The sequence below is a fragment of the Carassius carassius genome, chromosome 6 (genome assembly GCF_963082965.1).
Source record: "Carassius carassius chromosome 6, fCarCar2.1, whole genome shotgun sequence".
Lineage (NCBI taxonomy): Eukaryota > Metazoa > Chordata > Actinopteri > Cypriniformes > Cyprinidae > Carassius > Carassius carassius.
The window spans coordinates 31,997,756-32,011,787 of NC_081760.1; the positions used below are offsets into that span (position 1 = coordinate 31,997,756).

A 14,032-nucleotide genomic window follows, 5' to 3' on the forward strand; every position below is an offset into this window, starting at 1 on the left:
TCCCTTGGCTAACCTTTTTTCTTTTCTTACTTCTTATGCCTAGATGATGCACCTCAGTCTCCGGGAGCAGAGAGCAGGTCATCCGCACATAAGGAGAGAATCGCTGCACTGGAAAGGCAGTTAAACATCGAACTCAAAGTCAAACAGGGGGCTGAAAATATGATCCCCATCTACGCTAATGGCTCCACCAAGGTATCTAACAAAGGCTCTTTTCCAAAACTTAGTGATCTGCACTATCATACAAAAGATTGGGGTTGGTAAGATATTTTTAGTCAAGATTCTTTGATGAATATGCAGCTCAAAAGAACACCATTTATTTGAAATAGGGTTTGTTTGGAACAATAAACTTCATTTGTTGGTTTAATGACAAAAAAAGTGCTACTAACAGTGCTACTGATACTTTCTGCCTCCACTCTTAAATCTTGTTTAGACACTGTTTGCCCCTTGTCTTCTAGGCCAGTGACCATACCACTGACCTTAATGTGTATCAGTCACTCCTCTCTTCCTTCTCTGCTAATGTCTCCACTGCTAAAAGGACATTCTACCATAACAAAATGAACAATTTATCTAACTCTTGCATGCTTTTTAAAACATTTTTCTCGCTCCTTTGTCCTCCTCCTCCCCCTCCTGCATCAACTCTAATAGCTGACAACTTTGTCACGTTTTTCATTAATAAAATTAAAAACATCAGTACAAAATTTTCCACACCACAATCCGTCAAGCACATCTCACCAGCAAACGTACATTCATTTACATCCTTCTCTTCACTCTCTGAGGTAGAAGTCTCCAAACTCATCCTTTCTAATTATCCTACTCCGCTTGATCCTATTCAGTCTCATCTCCTTCAAGCCATTTCTCCTGCAGTTGTACCTGCACTCACTCAAATCATTAACATATCCCTCCACACTGGTGTTTTTCCCTCAACATTTAGACAGGCTCTTATAACTCCACTACTTAAGAAACCCACCCTCAACCCATCTCTTTTAGAGAACTACAGACCAGTTTCCCTTCTTCCTTTCATTGCACAAACACTTGAACAAGCTGAGTTCAACCAAGTCTCTGCCATTCTCACACAGAGCAACCTCCTTGACAGCAACCAATCTGGCTTCAGAAGTGGACATTCAACTGAGACTGCCTTGCTGTCAGTTGTTGAAGCTCTAAGACTGGCAAAAGCAGAATCCAAATCTTGCTTGATCTGTCCACTGCTTTTGACATGGTTAACCACAAGATCCTCCTGTCAACCCTACTGGCAAAAGGCATCTCAGGAACCACACTTCAGTGGTTTGAGTCTTACCTATCAGATAGTTCCTTTAAAGTATCTTAGAGAGGTGAGGTGTCTAAGTCGCAACATCTAACTACTGGGGTGCCTCAGGGCTCAGTTCTTGGACCACTTCTCTTCTCTGTCTACATGGCATCATTAGGTTATGTCATTCAGAAACATGGCTTTTCATACCACTGCTATGCTGATGACACTCAACTCTACCTCTCATTCCATCCTGATGATCCGACTGTAGCTGCTCGCATCTCAGCTTGTGACAGACATTTCTTGCTGGATGGAGGACCATCACCTTCAACTCAACCTTGCCAAGACAGAACTGCTTGTGGTTCCATCAAACCCATCGTTTCATCACAATTTCACCATCCAGTTAGGCACATCAACCACAACTCCTTAAAAAACAGCCATAAACCTTGGAGTTTTGATTGATAATCAGCTAACTTTCTCAGACAACATTGCTAAAACTGTCCGGTCCTGCAGATTTGCTTTATTCAACATCAAGAAGATCAGGCCCTTTCTTTTGGAACTCCTTGTTCAAGCTCTTGTTCTGTCCAGGCTGGACTATTGCAATATTATTTTGGCAGGTCTTCCAGCCAGTTCCATTAAAACCTTTACAATTAATCCAGAATGCGACAGCGAGATAGATTTTTAATGAGACAAAAAGAATACACGTCACACCTCTATTTATCAATTTGCACTGGCTACCAATAGCTGCTCGCATAAAATTCAAGACATTGGTGTTTTTTCCTACAAAACCACCACTGGCTTTGCACCCATTTACCTAAATTTATTACTTCAGACTTATGTGACCTCTAGAAGCTTGCATTCTGCAAGTGAACGTCGCTTGATTGTGCCATCCCAAAGAAGCACAAAGTCACTTTTATGGAGTTTTAAATTAAATGTTCCCTCCTGGTGGAATGACCTCCCCAACTCAATCCGTAGCCATCTTCAAAAAACCCATCTCTTCCATCTCTATTTGACGCTCTAACTTTAGCACTCACTATTCTAATTCTATTCTAACTAGCTTTCCAATATTTTTGTATTCTATCTGTTTTATTTTTATTTATTGTATTATTTAAAAGCCCTTGCTATGTGTACTGTGTTTAAGCTGACTGAGACTTGTTATAGCACTTATATATCATTGCTCTTTTGTTGATTTTGATTGCTTCCATTGTCCTCATTTGTAAGTTACTTTGGATAAAAGCGTCTGCTAAATGACTAAATGTAAATGTAATGTGTCCTTGCTGAATGAAAGTATTTATTTCTTTAAAAAAATAAACCTTGCTGACCCCATCCTTCTGAATAGTTGTTTACCTACAGAGGCATCACTTGTTTATTCACAGTGTAAATGCGGTTAACTTAATTATGCTGCTCGCATATTCATGGTGAAGGCAATCCCAGAATGCACTTTGGTGTTCTGGGAAGATGCTTGATGAGAAAAGACACATCAATATCACATAGTTCAATTTAATTAAAAAATATTTTTTTCATCTAATATTAGTGTGTGCTGTCTGTTTTTGAATTTTAGGGTATTGTACTGTTAGGTTAGCAAAATTCATACTCCAACTCAAACTCTAGTGCAGCTTATGTTGGCAGCAAGGCCAATTTTGGAAAAGAGCCATTCTGTCAAATTATGTTTATGCACCATTTAGTAATTTCAATGGTGTGTGTTTGTGTATGCTTTTAGGACAAGAAGATGTTGCAGACAGCTCAGCAGATGCTACAGGACAGCAAGACAAAGATTGACATCATCCGCATGCAGATTCGGAAAGCAGTGCAGGCCTACGAACACAATGATGATACACAGGGTATGGCTGTGTGTGTGTGTGTGCGTGTGCTACTGCGTTGTTGCTTTTCTGATTTCTTTTTTAGATGAGCAGAAAACTAAACCGATCAATAACCACCTGAATCCCAGAAGACGAGTGGTGTGTGTTTTCAGGGTGTGTTTGGTTGAGTGGACGGTGTTTATGCAATCTTGAAAACAGCATGCACTCACACACATAAGCAGTGAGCACAGGTCATGCAGATCAATAAAGGTGTGTGTTATGACCTCATGTGACTTGGAGTGAATCAAACACACATAGACGCAAACACAGGGTCAGGAAACGGATGAAGGTCAGTTTCCACTCTTTCCTTTACGCTTCACACACACACCTCTTGATTAACAGTTTACAGCAAGAAGCTGTGATATAAAAACTCTAAGATGTTTAAATAGATATAAATAAAAGCATTTACTTGGTTTATTTTCATATAAAGTAAATGTATTCCAGTAACTATTAAATAAATAGCTTTCAGTCCTAAACTTATAAGTTCATTCCTTTAACACTATGTACTAAATACCATTATTTTATTTTACCATTATTATAATATTTTATATTATATGTGTTTTTGATCACATAAATGCATCATCCTTTTTTTTATATTGCAAAATATAATTAAAAATGATAAACAGCTTGCATACACCTAATATTTACATGATTTTGCAGTAATTATAGCTGATTATAGCATAATTCAGTCAGAACAGAGACTGTATCATATGAAATAACAATATTACAGACTCACAGCAGCATTAGTTAACACACATTCTTTAATACTCCTGTATAAACACACACACACACACCTTCAATGTGTACGAGAGTCTGTTTCCGAAATTGTCACTGCATTCAGCTTCATGCCTTATTAGGACACAAACACCTCTGCAGTCAAACCTTCAATACTTCTCATGTTTTTTGTGTCTCATTATCCTTCTTTATAAATCCACTCATTCAAGTGATATATTCCCTCAAACTCCTCAATCTTTTTGCCCTGAAGTCCTTTGAAGCAGCTCATGGGGAAAGTATCGTGATACATCAATAAATCATTTTACTGGGACAATTCTAACACGGGCACTAGCTCACACACAAGCGCACACTTTTCTAGTCTCAACTATATTAAAATATATGGAAATCTGGAAATAGTAAACAGCCTGTAGTCTCAATAATGTTAGACACTGAGAGAGAGTTTTTAAACACTCACACTATTCCATGCACTCAGGATCTTTTCATTTATTGACTGGAATGCTTTGAACTGCTTATATTTCAAACACCACATCATCTATATCTTTCAGTTTATAATGCTTAATAATCCTCTTATTTCAAAAAGTCTGTAGCTGGCATCATGATAGTCCTCGGCTGATCTACAATCATCTCTCCTAGTTTGCATAAGTGTAGTAATTAAATATATGGACACTCACTGTCCTGATCTAAAATCATTCTTCATCCTCTTTAAAGTCTGACAGATGCACACAACCTCATGTACCTTTTATTGTATCTTAGGCTTGATGTCTGTATGGGTTCACATTCAGTTCAGTTTCATTATGATTAATGGGTAGTTGACATTTCATGCATGGCAGCATCCTGCAGTGTGAAATACTTGCCTTCATCTAAAACCATTTTAAACAGCATTATCAGTACACTTACAGTTTTTGCACTTTATATATAAATGTTCTCTAATTCAGAAGAGGTGGTGTAGTTTGCAGTTTGAATTCTGTATTGTGTGGATTAATTTTGAAATGATATTCTTCTTCCTTGCGGTATAGTTACAAGGGCTGAAATGGCTCTGACCCATTCAGGCTAATAGCTTGTATAGTTCACTGTGGGAGTGATATTGATAGCCTAATAAGTCTGTTTGTGTATGTCTCTTCAGGAAAGCCTGACCCATGTGGTATGGAGCTACGGATTGAGGAGCTCAGACACCATTACCGCGTAGAGCACGCCGTCGCCGAGGGAGCAAAAAATGTCCTTAGACTTCTTGGAGCCAATAAAGTACAGGACAAGAAGGCCATGTCAGAGGTATTATATTGTATTATATATTAGGGATTTTCCAGACCTTTTCCAGACTACTCGTTATCCGAACAATAACTGTTAACTGATAAGATGATAAGGCGAACCTGAGTTTAACAAGATCAATTTTACACAGAACACCGTGCAATCCAGTAATGCCAGTTAATGTGAAAATAAGGATCTGTGTTCCCAGACAACAGTCATTACACAGTTCAAAATTAGAAGGGGCATTTTTTTTATCTGTCTTTTTTAAATACTCAGGGCTACACTTGCTCAGCGAAATATGTTTAGGCGTGTGGTTGCAGGTGTCGATACGCACCCGTGAGTTGACAAATATATATAAAATATATTTCTTTAACCTTGCATCAAACATGAAAACATAAATAAAAATAAACTGATTGTATTAATCAGTCAAAATTCTTACTTTTGGTTGATGGCTAAGCAGTCAATACACACACACACACACACACACAAATAGTTTCAAATACAGTTCTTCTGAATGTTTTATTTATCAAAGTATCCTGAAAAAAATGTATCACCGTGTCTACAAATATAATAAATGGCTGATATTACTATTGATAATTATAAGCAATATTTCTTGAGCAAATCAGCATATAAGCATGAATTCCAAAGGAGTAAATTTTGAAATACATCTTAATTAAATAAACACTTCTTTTTCCAGTTAAGTCAGTAATTAAGTTTAATACAGCAAGTCAGTAAGTTATATTTATTATTATCGTAGTATTAAAGTAGTATTGGAAGTTTTGATGTCCATGCACTCTTTTAATACGTCATTCCTCATGTCTTCTTCTCTCATCTTCTACAGGCTCAGTGTCGTCTGAGCGAGTCGTCTCAGAGGTTGGATCTGCTGAGAGATTCATTAGATCGGCGGTTAGCAGAACTTCCTGAGGATCATCCCAAAGCATCTGTTATCAAAGAGGAGCTGGTGTTAGCCTCCTCACCAGCGTTCAGTTCTCGACACGGCGCCCCCTACCTGCACAACCAGTACAGCACCCTCTCCAAACCCTCCCCCCTCACTGGTATTCAAAAATATCATTTACATCTATAAACTGATGTTTATTTAATTTCAATTAGTGGAAGTCATCAGATACTGGCTTCTTAAATTAGAGTTTTGTGTGTGTGTGTGTGTGTGTGTGTGCAGGCACTCTTCAGGTCACATTGCTGGGTTGTATGGGTGTGATGGAGGTGGTTCCCGGACGTTCCCGTGGCAGCCAGGTTTTGCTGCCGTGTTACAGTCCGGGAGAAGGGCGGTCCTTTATGCGGAGTGGAAAAGGCTTGTATAGTCGCAGCGGCAGCGTTAGCGGAAAAACACCCTCCAAAACAGACGAACTCTCCTGTGAGTGTGTGTGTGTGTGTGGGGGCTGTAACATTCATAGTGTGATTAGTCCGTGATGATGTCTGAGGTTTAATTTTACTACTTCTGTTGTGTCGGTCATGTGGAACGACAGCTTTGCATTGAACAGAACAGGATGTAGTGCATCTGAGCTAATAACACATGGGGTGTTGCATTATCATGCTGACGAGTGATTGACGTGAAGTGAACTAACTGAGCTTTTAATGAAGTGTAATGAAGTGTATGAGAATTCAGGAAATATTGACCTTGATTTGATCTCAATTAAAAGATACATTTGTATTCATGTCTGTGTGCAGCGGAGGTGAGCGCAGTACTGAAGCTGGATAACACAGTCGTGGGTCAGACGGCATGGAAGACAGTTGGAGAACAGGGCTGGGATCAGACCTTCACCATAGAGCTGGAGAGAGTGAGTTCAGTTCTGTTTTAAAGGGATAGTTCCCTCCAAAAATGAAAATTCTGTCAATAATTACTCACCCCCATGTCGTTCCAAACCCGTAAGATCTTCGTTCATCTTTGGAACACAAATTAATATGTTTTTGATGAAATCCGAGAGCTCTCTGACCCTCCATATACAGCAAAGTAACTACCATAGTCAAGGCACAGAAACGTAGTAAGATCATCATTAAAATGTTCATGTAACATCAGTGGTTCAACCGTAATTCTACAAAGCTACAAGAATACTTTTTGTGCTCAAAAAAAAAAAAAAAAAAAATAGCAACTTCATTCATGCATTGTGTTACTCTTGATACTGGCAGTAGATGGTAACCCGGGATGAGAAGAATTGTTGAATGAAGTTGGTATTTTTGTTTTTTTGCCACACAAAAACTATTATCATAGCTTCATAAAATTATGGTTGAAGCACAGATGTCACATGTACCATTTTGTCAATGCTCTTGGTACCTTTCTGGGCCTTGAATGTGGTAGTTACCTTGCTGTCTATGGAGGGTCAAAAATATCTTAATTTATGTTCCGAAGATGAAAGAAGTTCTTATGTGTTTAGAAAGACATGAGGGTTAGTATTAATGACAGAATTTTCATTTTTGGATGAACTATCCCTTTAATAGTAGATTTGCACAGATTAGAGGTTCAGTGTCTGTTTCATTAATTAAAGCTCCAGATAACAGGCTGTAATTATAATTACAAAATCTAAATCCGTTGGCTGTGTTATCTGTGACTTTACTGCTGGAACATCTCAAATAACTCTTACACAAGCAAGGGCATGCTATTCTTATCTAGGAAAAAAGCAGATTGTACATGCAGAATGATTAACAGCCATGCAAATTAGGGCTTGCATGGTTATATGTCTTTTTTCGGTCAGGATATATAATATCTGGACAATTATTCATTAAATTAAGGTGAAGAAATACTGATTCTAATCTCCTTGAGCTGTGTGTCTTTATGTGTGCAGTCCAGAGAGATGGAGATCACAGTGTACTGGAGAGACTACCGGTCTCTGTGTGCGCTGAAATTTCTCAAGTTGGAGGATTTTCTGGACAACCAGAAACACAAAGTACAAGTAGAACTAGAACCACAGGGACTGCTGTTGGCAGAGGTACACACACACTCAAAAATATGTATCTTATGTCCATAAAGGGATTCTGCCTCACTGCTTATTGCAAAAGTTGCTTTATGAATGCACCAAAACCAAATAAATGTGCTAAACTGGCCCCAATTGAAATATGTGGGTGACATATGTGTACCATCCTTCTGCTTCAGGTTACCTTCTTTAACCCCGTGATTGAGAGGGTTCCACGGCTAAAACGGCAGAAGAAAGTTTTCTCCAAACAACAGGGTAGGAGACTGTAATAAATAACTGACAATAAATGTTTTCTCTGTTTACAATAAATGCAGGAATCTGATGATAGATTGATCCAAAAAAAATTGCACTTAAAAATTGACCTGAATGTCATTTAACTTTGACTTTAATTTCTAAAAAGTGACTTGAATGGTGTTGAGCGCCATCCAGTGGTCAGAGGTTAAACTGGCGTTTTCTCTGTGTGTGTTTGTGGTCACGTGCAGGTAAAGCGTTCTTGCGAGCTCGGCAGATGAATGTTGATATCGGCACGTGGGTGAGGTTACTGAGGAATGCCATACCAACCGGCAACAACACAGGAACCTACAGCCCTCACGCACACACAGTACAGACAGGGTAAAGCACACACAAAAACAGACATAATACATGTGAATTTATACGTAAAAATAACGAAAAGCATCATCCGCTGAGCATGTACAATCTTCGCAAATTTGTGATGAGATTTGTTAATAAATCTGTTGTCAAAAAAAACTAAAAAGTCTTTCATCATGAAAAGCTTTTAAGATTAATATATCAGTATGGCAATCTTTCATTTGCTTTTGTAAAATAAAATTATTAATATATACATATATATTTTTTTACAGTACTTACAATAATTTTATTACAGAAGCAATATTTCTATATTGTTTTGTGTAATTTATATATATATATATATATATATATATATATATATATATATATATATATATATATATATATATATATATATATATTATTAATAATAATAGTAATATTGAATGGGTTCCATAAAAAAACAACAGCATGAATTATTTAAAAAACTTTTATTATATGAGTAAATAATAACCAGGATATTGTAAATTTTGATGTTTGCTTTCATTTATCCTTTAAATCAGCACACACAAACAGTTGTCTCTTATTCAAGTCTAAACCTCTACTAGAGTGCAACTAATTTACTAAACAGTATTAGTATTGTAAAATAAGTGGATCTGATTAACTAGCTGGAATGTGTTTTTTTGTTGTCTTTACACATGTTTGTGTGTTACAGGGAGATATCGGTGGAAAAGTTGAATTTAGACTATGATTCGCCAATGAAGGTGGACATTCAGCGAGATGAGATAGACACAAGCACTCCAGTGAGAGGCTCTCTCTATAACTCCTCCTCTTTTCTCATTAACCCCTCCCCATCTCCCTGTAACTCCTCCCCTCTCTCTGCTTCTTGGCACAGGAACGACAAGCGGCCACTGAACCCGTCTCTGCTCCGGAGCCCACCACACCTGAACGCCAAATCAGAACACATTCACTGAGCAGGTTCACTCAAACACAGGGTATAAAGATTCCCACGTATATCTGAGTCTTTATAGTGGTTTCTTAGTTTGTGTGTGTTTGTGTGTGAACAGTAAACAGAAGAAGACTCCTTTGAGCCTGCAGGATTTCAGACTAATAGCTGTTCTTGGCAGAGGTCATTTTGGAAAGGTAGTCTTCAACCTTTCATGGCTTCTATAATTTATTTGATCCTACAGCTACTTCCTGCCTAGCTTTGCCTCTGAAATGTTCATATCATATAATATCCGTGTCATTCAGGTTCTGTTGGCAGAATATAAGAAGTCAGGCAATATGTACGCCATTAAAGCCCTGAAGAAAGGAGACATTGTGGCCAGAGATGAAGTAGAAAGGTAAACAAAATATTTTTTTTCTTGTTGTTTTCCTTCTCTGTTCCTGAAATATGTTTTTAATTTTAATCTCTTGTTTTTCTGTGTCTCTCCCTCAGTTTGATGTGTGAAAAGCACATTTTCGAGACAGTGAACAGTGCGCAGCACCCCTTCCTCGTGAACCTGTTTGCATGTTTCCAGACCCCAGAACATGTGTGTTTTGTCATGGAGTACACGGCAGGCGGCGACCTAATGATGCACATACATGCAGACGTCTTCACCGAGCCACGAGCTGTGTATGTAAAGCCTACTGTCAGGTTTTTGCTTTTCCGGACTGTATCCACAAAGATCAAAAAACCTGAAATTACACACCACTGAAAGAACTCTCACCAAGACTGCAATTATTTGATCAAAAGTACAGTAAACGGTAATATTGTGGAATATTATTACAATTTAAAATAACTTAATTCTATTTTAATACATATTCAAATGTAATTAATTCTTTTGACGCAAAGCTGAGTTTTCAGCATCATTACTCCAGTCTTCTGTGTCACATGATCCTTCAGAAATTATACTAATATGATGATTTCAAATAGTTCAAAAACATTTGGCTGCTTAATACTTTGTGGAAACCATGACACATTTTTATATTAAGGGATTCTTTGATGAACAGAGTTAATTTATTTGTAACATTGTAAGTGTCTGTTACTTTATGATCCATTCGAAAAAAAGCATCCTTGCTAAATAAAAAATAAGAAAGTAACTTACTGACCCTAAACTTTTGAACTATAGAAATGGCTTAAAACATTTTGTTTGTCTATTAATTAGCTTTAAAGAAAGTTTTGTGTGATATTTATGTTTAGGAGTAGAAGATAAAGTCGAAATATGAGAAAAAATGTCCACATTTTTGTTGTTGGCTATTTTAAGTTGTGTTTGTGTGTGTTTCAGGTTCTATGCTGCCTGTGTAGTTTTAGGGCTTCAATTTTTACATGACAACAAGATTGTGTACCGGTGAGTATGCAAGAAAAGAAAAGAATTGTGTGCACATGTTCTGGCTTTGTCTAAAGAATGTTATACATGTTTTAAATGCACATTTGCATATATTTGTGTGTTCCCTCCAGAGATCTTAAATTGGACAACTTGCTGCTTGACACCGATGGTTACGTGAAGATCGCCGACTTTGGATTGTGTAAAGAAGGTAATGACTTTTCCACCTACTGTTCTAAATATCCTTCTGTGGATGGTGCTTGAATTGTCAGACATGTTTTTGTCTCTTTCTCAGGGATGGGTTTTGGGGACCGGACCAGTACGTTCTGTGGGACTCCAGAGTTTCTGGCTCCAGAGGTCCTAACAGACACGTCGTACACACGGGCCGTGGACTGGTGGGGACTCGGAGTCCTTATATATGAAATGTTGGTAGGAGAGGTGAGAAATTTGAGCATTTTCATTTGAAATGTTTGAAGCATTCATACAGTTTTGGCATCTGTCTGATCTAAAACTGTCTTTCTAGTCTCCGTTTCCAGGTGATGATGAAGAGGAGGTTTTTGACAGCATAGTGAATGATGAAGTTCGTTATCCACGGTTCCTTTCCTCAGAGGCCATTGGCATCATGAGGAGGGTAAATATCTCAAACTGATTTTTTGAGCCTACCAACATTTCTTTTAATCAGCTATTGTAGCGAAATGTCTTACCTTTATGAATTTCTAAATATCATTTTATGTAAAAAATTAAGTGTGGATAAATTTACATTTAACATATTATTTTAAAGTTACTAAGAAGAAATCCAGAAAGACGACTGGGTTTCAGTGAGAAAGATGCAGAGGATGTAAAGAAACAGCCTTTCTTCAGGGTAAGAGAGATACTAATATTATGTCATTTTATGTGGAACAATATAGATCTTTAACAAATATCTTTTTCAAAAAGTGTCTTTTTCGTACTGCAAGTGTGTCTTTTTCCAAAAGGTGGTCCACAGACCTTTGGGGGTTCATCAGTTGATGAAAATCTAATAATTAATTATATCAATTGTGAAATTAAAATAAATAAATGGGGCTGCACAATATTTGTGATATAGTGTAATTATCAAAATAAAAGCTACAATTTAATCATATAACTGATGCACTGGCTGTTTCAGTGAGAAGAATGCATCACATTTCATTGTTATAATTATCAATTTTTTTTAAATTATTTTTCAGTAGAACTGTAATTTACAACAGTAATATATTTCTGTCTTCATTTTTATAATTAGAATTAGCTGCTGTGAGTAATTATTGTTATGAATGACAGCAGAGAACTGTCATTAAATTATTGAAATATTTATTATTTCTATAATTGATATTTAATATTTAGATAATATTTAGATAATTCAAGAATAGAATTATCCTTTTAATATCTATAATTTCAATATCGGTTCATCCATCATTTTAAGTTATTTTTTTAAAGGGGGTGTTTTTTAGTGTTGCAATTGCATTTTTGGTTTGCTTATGAAATGATGGCATCAAAATAAATTATATGTTCATACACATACTTTTTTTTTCACTTTTCAGAATATGGACTGGGAGGCTCTTCTCCTCCGTAAACTCCCTCCTCCCTTCCTTCCGACTATCAGAGGAAAAGAAGACATCAGCAACTTCGACGAGGAGTTCACAACAGAAGCGCCGGCCCTCACGCCGCCTCGTGAGCCCCGGGTGCTCTCGCGCAAGGACCAGGACAGTTTCCATGACTTTGACTATGTCTCTGACCTCTGCTGAGAGCGTCTTCACTGTGTTAGTGCAGTATAGAGACATTTCTGCTCTGTGACTCAGTGACGACGAGGACAATAGTGGCCAATTTGAGTGATTTGCATGAATTGTGAATGTGCTGGACCTGTGAACACTGTGATGGAAGAAGAAGAAAGCCTGAGAACAGTACTAATCAGATTAAATTAGACTGAAAGCTTGTTTCTTGCCAGTAGGTTTAAAGGTGCATTTATCATTTTTTTTAATTCTTTTATTGCGCCTCGACCCCTAGACTGACACCTAGTGGTTTGGATGAAGCATCACACTACAGTGTATAGTTACCGATGCTATTATTGAAAAGCGTTCTTTAGTCAGCCATGATTCAGTTATTAAGCTAACGTGAAAGTGTCCAATAACAGATGTGTTATTGAACTGAGTAACGTTCAGCTTGTCATGTGATCTCAACATGGCCTCTCCCATCATGTAAAATAAAACCGCTTTTATTAAGCTACTGATATGACTAGTATCTTCATCTCATGTGAATGGTCATACATTTAAACTCTATTGAGAAATAATATTTATTTCTTTAAATAAATGTTTTTAAATTAAAAAAAATGACAGTGCACCGTTGAACTTGTTGAAATTGTTGGTTTGTCTTCAAGTGTCCTATCTACTTTTGAAGAATGCTTCTTGTCTTAATAAAGACAACCTGAAGGTATGTTTTAAAACTTGAAGCAAATCAATAAAGGTCACACAGAAACATCTCGGTCAACTTTTGTGAATGATACAACCAAGAGCAAGGTCAGTGGTTAGGGAGTTAAAACCTCTTTAGACTTGTTCATTCTGGGTATTTCTCATACATCAAACACTTCATATCTTACAAGTTACATGTGAAAGTCAAGCAAATTGAAATATAGTAGAGCAGACAGATTGTGCTCCATTCATTAAGTGCACTTTTGTTACCTTTATGAAAATGTACAAAAACAAACAAATCTGTTACATAAACAAAATGCTTTAAAATATTGTTCTGTCTGCCCTGTTTTCTGTTCCTCCTGTTGAATTTTTCCCTTCAGTGAGGGAAACCAATGTCTAGAATCTTAAATCTTGATTGGCTAGTTATTAAAATAAGTGGAATGTGTTTCACATTTTAAATATGACAGCTAGGAAACATGTCAATTCAGTCTGTCAGCATTAGCCTACTTCATCACTTTGTGGTTGTTGCATTTAGTTTTAAAAACATTTTGAGACAGTTTTTTTCTGAATTGCATGTTTCTTTTTGTATGCTCAGGCTCATGTGGGAGATATGTCTTGTCTGAAAAGTGAATTCATGTGATTTACCTTACAATAGTAGACTTTGAGATCTCAAATATTTGACCTTTTGTATGGGAATATTGTACTGGAGTATAGGATAATGAATGTGTGG

The 14,032-nt window shown here is 37.0% G+C and overlaps 1 protein-coding gene across 3 annotated transcripts in view; it reads left to right on the forward strand.

Annotated features, from left to right (window-relative positions):
• LOC132142650 (serine/threonine-protein kinase N1-like) overlaps positions 1-12,817 on the forward strand; it is a 38,100-nt gene extending 25,283 nt beyond the window's left edge. For all 3 annotated transcript variants that reach the window (XM_059552674.1, XM_059552672.1, XM_059552673.1), the window contains exons 3-22: positions 44-192; positions 2,964-3,084; positions 4,961-5,106; positions 5,924-6,137; positions 6,260-6,454; positions 6,769-6,878; positions 7,881-8,024; positions 8,189-8,264; positions 8,492-8,621; positions 9,292-9,379; positions 9,472-9,554; positions 9,644-9,719; positions 9,828-9,919; positions 10,015-10,191; positions 10,844-10,906; positions 11,017-11,093; positions 11,178-11,320; positions 11,406-11,513; positions 11,664-11,744; positions 12,439-12,817. In XM_059552674.1, the coding sequence (XP_059408657.1) occupies positions 44-192; positions 2,964-3,084; positions 4,961-5,106; positions 5,924-6,137; positions 6,260-6,454; positions 6,769-6,878; positions 7,881-8,024; positions 8,189-8,264; positions 8,492-8,621; positions 9,292-9,379; positions 9,472-9,554; positions 9,644-9,719; positions 9,828-9,919; positions 10,015-10,191; positions 10,844-10,906; positions 11,017-11,093; positions 11,178-11,320; positions 11,406-11,513; positions 11,664-11,744; positions 12,439-12,642 (2,477 nt within the window). In that variant the 3' untranslated portion in view covers positions 12,643-12,817. The remainder of the gene's footprint in view (positions 1-43; positions 193-2,963; positions 3,085-4,960; positions 5,107-5,923; positions 6,138-6,259; positions 6,455-6,768; positions 6,879-7,880; positions 8,025-8,188; positions 8,265-8,491; positions 8,622-9,291; positions 9,380-9,471; positions 9,555-9,643; positions 9,720-9,827; positions 9,920-10,014; positions 10,192-10,843; positions 10,907-11,016; positions 11,094-11,177; positions 11,321-11,405; positions 11,514-11,663; positions 11,745-12,438) is intronic.
• The last annotated feature ends 1,215 nt before the right edge of the window (positions 12,818-14,032 follow it).